We start from the raw sequence: 10,000 nt of genomic DNA, 5'->3' as shown, positions 1-10,000 counted from the left end.
GGTTCGGGAACGTGATTCTGATTTCCATTCATCAGTCCGGACTCCGGAGGATTTAACGGCTCGTGCCTGATCAGGCCAGAATGAGTGAAGATGAATGGCAGTATGTTCAGCTTCCCATTGAGTGCCACTCAAAGCCAATCATAATCAGTTGGGTTAGTATGTAGGTGCAGGTTGACCCGCACTCTTGTCTTCCTTCTCAATTCATCGGCCCTTTGTTGGCCCCTACTCCTCTAGGGCCCTTTTCGGCTCTCAGGCTCCTTGTTTCTTCTTTCTTTGTCCCCTTAAATTTACAAATATTTACTTCCTATACATCAAGAGGAAAGGGGTCTCCCCTTTCGTGGAATGCGGCAGCATGGGAGTGTTTGAGCGCGGGGTGCAGATGCTCCTGACCACGGTGGGCGCCTTCGCCGCCTTCAGTCTGATGACCATCGCCGTGGGAACCGACTATTGGCTGTACTCGCGCGGCGTCTGCAAAACGAAGAGTAGCAACGAGAACGAGACCGGCAAGAAAAACGAGGAGGTGATGACCCACTCGGGCCTGTGGAGGACCTGCTGTCTGGAAGGTAAGAGATCGAAGTCCTGCTGTTGTTCTGCATCTGAATCCCAGAGAGCAACGTAGTGTCGGCCCAGACCCGGCTCACATCCGGGCCGTGTGGAATCCATGTGTACCGGATGTGAGCCGGCACTATGTTGGTGTCTGGGTTGTCATCAGAAAAACTATCAAAAAGCAAGAAAATTTGCCCAGACAGCATCATAGTGCCGGCCCACATCTGGAGTCCACACGGCCTGGATGTGAGCCGGATCTGGGCCGACACTGTGTTGTGTAAAAACACGTTCAGCATCCATCAAACGGAATCAAATGCAAGTTCAGAATTTCACGCAAACCTCCAATAATTAAATATGCTAAATTGTAAGAAATATAGCCTACTTTATGTATTTAATCTCACTTTATTAACCAATATCTTTCCTGCTGATGATACAATTCGACCATACGAATAAGCAAAAATGACTTTTTTTCTGACAGGGAAGGTAGGAGATCGAAATCCTGCTGTTGTTCTGCATCTGAATGCCAGAGAGTGTCGGCCCACATCCGGGACGTGTGGAATCCATGTGTGGGTCGGATCTGGGCCGACACTCTGTTGCTGTCTGGGGAGAAACTCGTTTGTGCGGATCTTTATAGACCTTATGCGCCAGAGAAACGAGGGCACCGCCATCTTTAGAATATTGTCTTTGAACTTCCGTTTTTTGCGGTCGCTCTGTATATCTCTATGGCGCTGCTGTCCAGGAGTAATTAGCTTTTGAAGTGGATTTACTTAATGTAAAGTTAACGAAAGTTATCATGAGGACTGTGATGTTTAAAGCAGATGTCTTAACAAATGTCAGTAGACCGGGAAGATTTTAAAACGAGCTGTTCATTAATAAACACGCAGAATCGCTGTGAAAATACAGACCGGAAGTCAAAAGACAGTGAGCGCAGCGCTGAAAAGGGGCGGGGCTACAGAAGGTCTATAGTTCATAATCAATGTTGGGCGTAACGCATTACAAGTAACGTAATCAGATTACTTTTGTGAGAGAAATCGGTTGTAAATGCAGAGGTGTTGTGTGTGACCATGATGGTTATTAGTTCTAGACTAAATGTGAGCGTGCATTTACTCATGTCACCTGCACAAAAACATATTCAGCATTCATCAAACAGAATAAAAACAGTCAAATGCAAACTCAGAATAACACAAATATATCTTTGCTGCTGATGATACAATTCAACCATTCGAATAAGCAAAGATGACTTTAAATTAACATCACATTTGTGTTTGATTTCGTCATCTGATTCTTGAACGTGAATCAATGGAAGCTTGTTTCGGGCACAGAATAAAAAAATTAAAAAGTAATTGATTTTTATCTAAAAAGGACTTTTTATCTCACAATTCTGACTTTTTTTCTCAGAATTGCATGTTTATATTTCGCAACTCTGATTTTATATCTCGCATTTGTGAGATAAAAAGTCGCAATTATCTTTTAGAATGTCTTATTCTGTGGCGGAAACATTATTCAGTTCACTTTTGGTTTGAAAGGGCATTAATTTTTTTTAATTATGATTAAAAAATCCCAGGTGAGAAAAAGTAACGCAACACATTACTTTCCATAAAAAGTAACTAAGTCACGCAATTAGTAACTTTTTTAGAGAGTAACGCATTATTGTAACGCATTACTTTTAAAAGTAACTTTGCCCAACACTGATCATAATGATGAAGGACAATAAAAGCATCAAGGTTTTCTCAAAGTTCTGAACAAACATTCTTCCACTAACATTAATACAACGTTCTTTCAGAATCTTTAATAATGTTCTCAAAACATCAGCACAAAAACACTATTTATACATCATTCAGAGAACATTCAGAAAGAATGTTTTCATAACTTAACGGGAACGTTAGCGAAATATTAGCGTTTGGAATATATTTTTGTCAGCTGGGTTGAGCGTGGTATTCCAAGTCTTCCGAAGTCATGTGATAGTTTTGTGCGAGAAACACGTTCACGTTTAAGTCGTTATTCACAGAAAATCTTCGGAAGGAAGATAGTCGAGTCAGCTTTATCTCTAGAGTTCAGAGCGTTTAAAAGCAACTTGACTTTTAATAAACAGGAAAATAATCAAATCAAATATGAGAAAAAATCTGATTCAGCTCTAAAAAGACAATTCAGATCAATTCAGTTGAGTTCAATAACTGTGTAAAGCTCTTACTGTCCTTAATGAAGAGCTGCATAAAGATTCTTTATACCTGTTGTATTAAATGTTCAGTCTGTTCACACTGACATCCACATATTCAAGCTTCAGGAAGGACTTCCTGTTTGATTTTCAGTGTGATTGACAGCTGTCAGTCAGGCTCTCTGCAGCAGGGTCAGCGTTTGCTGTGTTCAGATGTGAGGCTTTGGCTACTAGTGTAAAATATTAATGAGTACTTGCAGAGAACACACTAAAGAAGTGCAGAACGGACTGTGGCTGTACCATTTAGCAGTTTTTAGAGTAAGAATACTATTGAAGCTTGTTTCCACAAAGGAATAAAAAAGGTAATTGCGACTTTTTATCTCACAATTCTGCTTTGTTAGCCTCACTGGACCCAGATTGAGACACGAGTGATGTGTGCTGGTTTATATGACGGATCTCGGCCTGATCTATGAATCCAGTGAAGCTTGACTTCAGTTTATTCATTCATTTCTGGTTGAAATTCAGTTTATTGAGTATAAATCCTAAGTATTTATGAAGGGTTTTATTAAATCTTTGCACAATGTGCTTATAATTTACTGTCTTAGCCTATATTTAGTGATCTCTGTAACAATCGACATAACTCTTGGTTTAATGTGCCGAACGGATCCAGCAGGATTGAGTAATTCCTGTGTTTATACTGAGTAGTTCAGGTTAGCACATGCATGTCTTCCTCCAGACAGGGTTCACTGTCTTCAGTGTCCTAACATGAACTCTGCCTGATCGTAATAATGAAACAAACCAAACTGTAAAATGTTCCCAGCTAACTAAAATATATTATAGGAACATTTAGCTAATGTTCCCTTTAATGGCCCCCTGGAAACAAAATGTACGTTTTTTATCTTTTAGTATGAATATGTCAGCCTTAAGGTTATGAATAAGCTGGTGTGTTCCAAAACAATGACAAAATAGGCATTTAGGAGATATAAGCATTCAAAACTCAGTCTCTCACTTCCACTAAAATGGGTCATGGATTTTTGTGACGTCATCCCTTCTCATCACATCTTCTGTCCAATCAAATGCTCTCTAGAATCTGAAGCTCCGCCCCCTATGCTATAAACACCACGTGGGCGAGCGTTAAACGTCACGTAATATGTGTTGGAGTGTGTGTTCGGTTGCTCAAACACTCAAGTTTTATTTAGTTTTTCTTGTACGTTGGTTAAGAATGAAATGGCTAGAATTTATTCACATCTTTACTGTTGAATTTACTCGGATTCGCTTCCATGGTGCTGTCAGTCTGTGAGGTGAACTAAATGCTATTGGCTGTTTGAAAAGGGGGAGGAGCCATTCAATATGCCCCGCCTTAGCTTCCTGTTTCAGTGGAAATTACGTCAACGCATTAAACAAAGCTGCGCGTTATAAGTCAGTTTTTTTAATGTTTTTTTCTTTTCTTATATGATCGTTAAGTGAACATTCCATTGAATCATTCTTCAAACATTATGGGAACGTTACTTTTGAATGTTTTCTGAACGTTCCGAAACAAGTCGTTACATTTAAAAAACATTCCATGAACGTCCAACTGAAACATTCCATGAACGCTGTAAAAATGATGTTTTTGTGCTGATGTTTTGAGAACAGTATTAAACTCCAGAGAACACTAAATTAATGTTCTATTAATGTTACTAGTTGTTCATAACTTTGAGAAAACCTTGTTCTACACCATTGTTATGTCCATGTTCTGTTGCGTAAAATAATACGTTGTGTTGAGCATTTGTGTGACGATTCTATCAGTCAATGTTCTGGTCAGCTGGAGCTCGAGTGTCCTGAGGGATGTTTGATGGCCTGTTATGTCACTGTCAGCGATGACCTCTGACCCCTGTGACCTCTGACCCCTGTGACCTCACTGTGCCACAGATCATCAGTCTCGTGTGGCCAGTGTGGTTTTTATGGTTTGTTTTATCAGTATAAAGTCTGATTTAAATGTCAGTTTATTCTGTCACGTTGCTTTTTCTGAATAGATGATTCATGGAGTAAAACTCAAAATGTAAAAAAAACCCTGTTTATTTAAAAACTATTATTCTGGAAACACATTATGCAGCAGATTATGAACTACACACATACAGTAAATGTGTCTCTGCATCAATATTTCGTAGGGCGCTTCTCTTTTTGAAGCGTTTAGATTGGTAACTTTGATATTGGTCACAGATACGTTCATCTATCTGGTTATTTATGTTGATTAGTGTACACTAGGATATATTGTTTTGTTCTTTAGAGTTGCACTGGACTGACTTTATGAGTTTATAGCTTGTGACTGCAGGGATTTGATTAGATTGACGACTTTTTGATCTGGATGAACATGATTAATGTCAGAAGTGTTTCAGTGTGTAGAAGGACCTGAAGTGATGCTTAAACTACCTCTATTAATGAAATGCATCACGGTTTTTACAGAAATCTGAAAATGTTTTTAACACTGATAATAATCATAAATGTTTCTTGAGCATCAAATCATCATATTAGAATGATTTCTGAAGGATGATGTGACACTGAAGACTGGAATAATGATGCTGAAAATCAGCTTTGATCACAGGAATAAATTACACTTTACTATATATTCACATACACTGAACAAAATTATAAATGCAACACTTTTATTTTTGCCCCCATTTTTCATGAGCAGAACTCAAAGATCTAAGACTTTGTCTATGTACACAAAAGGTCTATTTCTCTCAAATATTGTTCACAAATCTGTGTTAGTGAGCACTTCTCCTTTGCCGAGATAATCCATCCACCTCACAGGTGTGGCATATCAAGATGCTGATTAGACAGCATGATTATTGCACAGGTGTGCCTTAGGGCTGGCCACAATAAAAGGCCACTCTAAAATGTGCAGTTTTATCACACAGCACAATGCCACAAATGTCGCATGTTTTGAGGGAGCGTGCAATTGGCATGCTGACTGCAGGAATGTCCACCAGAGTTGTTGCCCGTGAATGGAATGTTCATTTCTCTACCATAAGTCTCTCCAAAGGCGTTTCAGAGAATTTGTCAGTACATCCAACCGGCCTCACGACCGCAGACCACGTGTAACCACACCAGCCCAGGATCTCCACATCCAGCATCTTCACCTCCATGATCGTCTGAGACCAGCCACCCGGACAGCTGCTGCAACAGTCGGTTTGCATAACCAGAATTTCTGCACAAACTGTCAGAAACCGTCTCAGGGAAGCTCATCTGCATGCTCGTCATCCTCATCGGGGTCTCGTCCTGACTGCAGTTCGTCGTCGTAACCGACTTGAGTCGGCAAATGCTCACATTCGATGGCGTCTGGCACTTTGGAGAGGTGTTCTCTTCACGGATGAATCCCGGTTTTCACTGTACAGGGCAGATGGCAGACAGCGTGTATGGCGTCGTGTGGGTGAGCGCTTTGCTGATGTCAACAATGTGGATCGAGTGGCCCATGGTGGCGGTGGGGTCATGGTATGGGCTAGTGCTGGGCGGTAAACCGGTTCAAACCGAAAACCGGTTTATATTTTCGTTACGATATTGATTTTTAATAAACCGCCATACCGGTGTATTAAATTACACAACGTTCGGAATGAACGTTACGCTGCGCCGCGCGACACTGTTTCAGACGGACCCTTTACATGTTGCACTTCTAAGCAGCGACGAGTGAGGGTAAACAAACAGCAGTGCTCTGTTACGTTACAGGAACGATGGATGCTGCTGAAGAATTAGTAGAACATGACACAGAAGAACTTGTGCCAAAAAGAGGAGCCGGGTCTGTTGTTTGGAGGTTTTTTGGTTTCCAAAAATCCGACGTCGACCAAACAACCATTTTATGCAAGTGCTGTCGGGCTAAAATTCTCGCCAAAGGTGGCAACACAAGCAATTTGCTCCAGCACCTTAGCCGCAAACACGTCTTGGAAGACAAGTTTTCTTTTTATATTTACTTGAATGCACGTAATGTTCCTGGCTTGTACTTGAACTAGCAAAAGTATTCCAAGTTGTTCTAATTGTGTTGTTCAAAATAAAATATAAAAATAAAAGTTCTGTATTCTGACTGCAATTGTCTTTGCATTCTGATTCCTCAATTCATTAGAATCATGAATGGCTCTTATTTGTAAACAACTGCATAATTTTCTGGGGCCATGCAAACCTGTATTACTAGTGTGGAATTATTCTACAATATTCACTAAAGTCAATTTACTGCAGTAATTCCTCCCTCAACCAGTAGAAAATGCATTGAACACCTGATTATGCATAAAAAATAAAAAAAACGTCATCAACCGTAAACCGGCACAATTTTGAAAAAAACCGTGATATCAATTTTTGGTCAAACCGCCCAGCACTAGTATGGGCACACAGGTGCATTTTATTGATGGCATTTTGAATGTGCAGAGAGACCGTGACGAGATCCTGAGGCCTATTGTTGTGCCACTCATCCACGACCATTACCTCATGCTGCAGCATGATAATGCACGGCACATGTTGCAAGGGTCTGTACACAATTCTTGGAAGCTGAAAACATCCCAGTTCTTGCATGGCCAGAATACTCACCGGACACGTCACCCATTGAGCATGTTTGGGAGGCTCTGGATCGGCGTATACGACAGTGTGTTCCAGGTCCTGCCAATATCCAGCAACTTCGCACAGCCATTGAAGAGGAGTGGACGAACATTCCACAGGCCACAATCAACAACCTGATCAACTCTATGCAAAGGAGATGTGTTGCACTGTGTGAGGCAAATGGTGGTCACACCAGATACTGACTGGTTTTCGGAACTGGTTTAGTGATGATTCTGTCTGACCAATCAGTGATCTGCAGTGTTTTCACGTCACATTTTAGTATCGGTACGGTACGCTTGGAACCTCAACAGAGGTGGTACCATTTAAAGCGAGCCGAAGCGAGCTGTACTGTACCGTACCATGCAGTGGAAATGCGTCATAAGTGAGCCGTACTGAACCGAGCCGTACCGTACCATGCAGTGGAAAAGCGCCAAAGCGTGCCGTACCGAACCGAGTCGTACCGTACCATGCAGTGGAAAAGCGCCAATTGTGGCCAGCCTAAGGCACACCTGTGCAATAATCATGCTGTCTAATCAGCATCTTGTATATGCCACACCTGTGAGGTGGGTGGATTATCTCAGCAAAGGAGAAGTGCTCACTAACACAGATTTAGACAGATTTGTGAACAATATTTGAGAGAAATAGGCCATGAAAAATGGGGGCTAAAACAAAAGTGTTGCGTTTATAATTTTGTTCAGTGTAGAAAACAGCTGTTTTACATCGGAATAATATTTCACTGTTTTACTGAATTTTTGATCAAATAAATGCAGCATTGGTGAGCAGAAGAGACTTCTTTCAGTAACATTAAACATCTCCGCGACATGAGATTCAGTCAGTTTATTCATAAGAGAGAGAATCAACCAATCAGCATCAAGGAGAACAGGCTCTTACGAATTAGAATCACTTCCTTATGATGTCACATGAATCTCTCTCTCTCTCTCTCTCTCTCTCTCTCTCTCTCTCTCTCTCCCTCTCTCTCTCTCTCTCTCTCTCTCTCTCTCTCTCTCTCTCTCTTGTCCTGTGTTTTCTCTCTGGTCTGAGATCAGGATGGTTTCATCTCTCCTTGGAGATTTGCAGATCAAGCTATTAACCTTTGACCCCTCAGTTGCTATGGATACGGGTCAGATGGGGGGTCTAGGCCTGTTTTGGTAATCGACTAATCTGTCACTTTATTTCTTTGATTAATCTGATAAAAAGGCAAATTTATTCTCTATTTTACTGACATTTTTTAAAATTAAGTTAACACCCATTCGCTCCTCTGTTACTGTAATTTCTTCATCATTTCTTCTTACATTGATATCCAGTTACATTCTATAAGTTACAGTTACTGCTCTCATAAAAATACTCACATGTAGAATTCTAAACCTAAATTTTATGTCCAACAACAAAATTACAGTTTTTGTTTTCCGTTTTGCTGAGGAAGGGTTTGTGTTTTGTCCATAAAATATGTAATTTCATATGTTATTCAGTGCTGTAAGATGATGTGACAGGCAATTATTTTTATTGGCTATCGATTTTATCGATTAATTGTTGTTGCAGCGCTAATATCGCAATATTGTTGCACGTAAAAGAGGCAATCATTCATTCTTTCATTCTCTTTATTGCTGACGCTTGCACTGAGAAGCGAAACCATGGAAGCGAAACTGAGTTTCATGAAGCTCTTGTGCTCTTCATCTGATCAGTTTCTGGGTCTGTAAAAACTGCTTCTGTTCCGGTGAGAGGAGATTAAAATGAGCCTGAGATCTGTGTCACACACTCACTTACGAGATACAAGACGATTCAATCAATGTGTGTGTGTGTGTGTGTGTGTGTGTGATTCCCTTCAGACTCTCATACAGTTATTACAGTCAATCAATCAAGGTCAGACTTTACACCTGGGCTGGCAGAAGAGTGAGACAGGTGAGGATGCAGTGAGACGGGTGATGATGCAGTGAGACAGGTGATGATGCAGTGAGACAGATGAGGATGCAGTGAGACAGGTGATGATGCAGTGAGACATGTGAGGATGCAGTGAGACAGGTGATGATGCAGTTAGATGGGTGATGATGCAGTGAGACAGGTGATGATGCAGGGAGACAGGTGAGGATGCAGTGAGACAGGTGATGATGCAGTGAGACAAGTGATGATGCAGTGAGACAGGTGATGATGCAGTGAGACAGATGAGGATGCAGTGAGACAGGTGAGGATGCAGTGAGACAGGTGATGATGCAGAGAGACAGGTGAGGATGCAGTGAGACAGGTGATGATGTAGAGAGACAGGTGAGGATGCAGTGAGACAGGTGATGATGCAGTTAGACGGGTGATGATGCAGTGAGACAGGTGATGATGCAGAGAGACAGGTGAGGATGCAGTGAGAGAGGTGAGGAGACAGGTGAGGATGCAGTGAGACAGGTGATGATGCAGTTAGACGGGTGATGATGCAGTGAGACAGGTGAGGATGCAGAGAGACAGGTGAGGATGCAGTGAGACAGGTGATGATGCAGAGAGACAGGTGAGGATGCAGTGCGAGAGGTGAGGATGCAGTGAGACAGGTGATGATGCAGTGAGACAGATGAGGATGCAGTGAGACAGATGAGGATGCAGTGAGACAGGTGATGATGCAGAGAGACAGGTGAGGATGCAGTGAGAGAGGTGAGGAGACAGGTGAGGATGCAGTGAGACAGGTGATGATGCAGAGAGACAGGTGAGGATGCAGTGAGACAGGTGAGGATGCAGTGAGACAGGTGATGATGTAGA

The 10,000-nt window shown here is 41.6% G+C and overlaps 1 protein-coding gene across 1 annotated transcript in view; it reads left to right on the top strand.

The window, feature by feature from the left end:
- cacng2b (calcium channel, voltage-dependent, gamma subunit 2b) overlaps positions 1-10,000 on the top strand; it is a 20,010-nt gene that overhangs the window by 601 nt on the left and 9,409 nt on the right. The window contains exon 1 of the mRNA XM_082189848.1: positions 1-563. This exon is cut by the window's left edge and continues 601 nt beyond it. Within this exon, the coding sequence (XP_082045974.1) occupies positions 353-563 (211 nt within the window). The 5' untranslated portion in view covers positions 1-352. The remainder of the gene's footprint in view (positions 564-10,000) is intronic.

This window comes from Leuciscus leuciscus, assembly GCF_965113295.1.
Source record: "Leuciscus leuciscus genome assembly, chromosome: 14".
NCBI lineage: Eukaryota > Metazoa > Chordata > Actinopteri > Cypriniformes > Leuciscidae > Leuciscus > Leuciscus leuciscus.
Note: the sequence above shows the minus strand (reverse complement) of the source record. Positions and strands in the feature narration are given on the sequence as shown.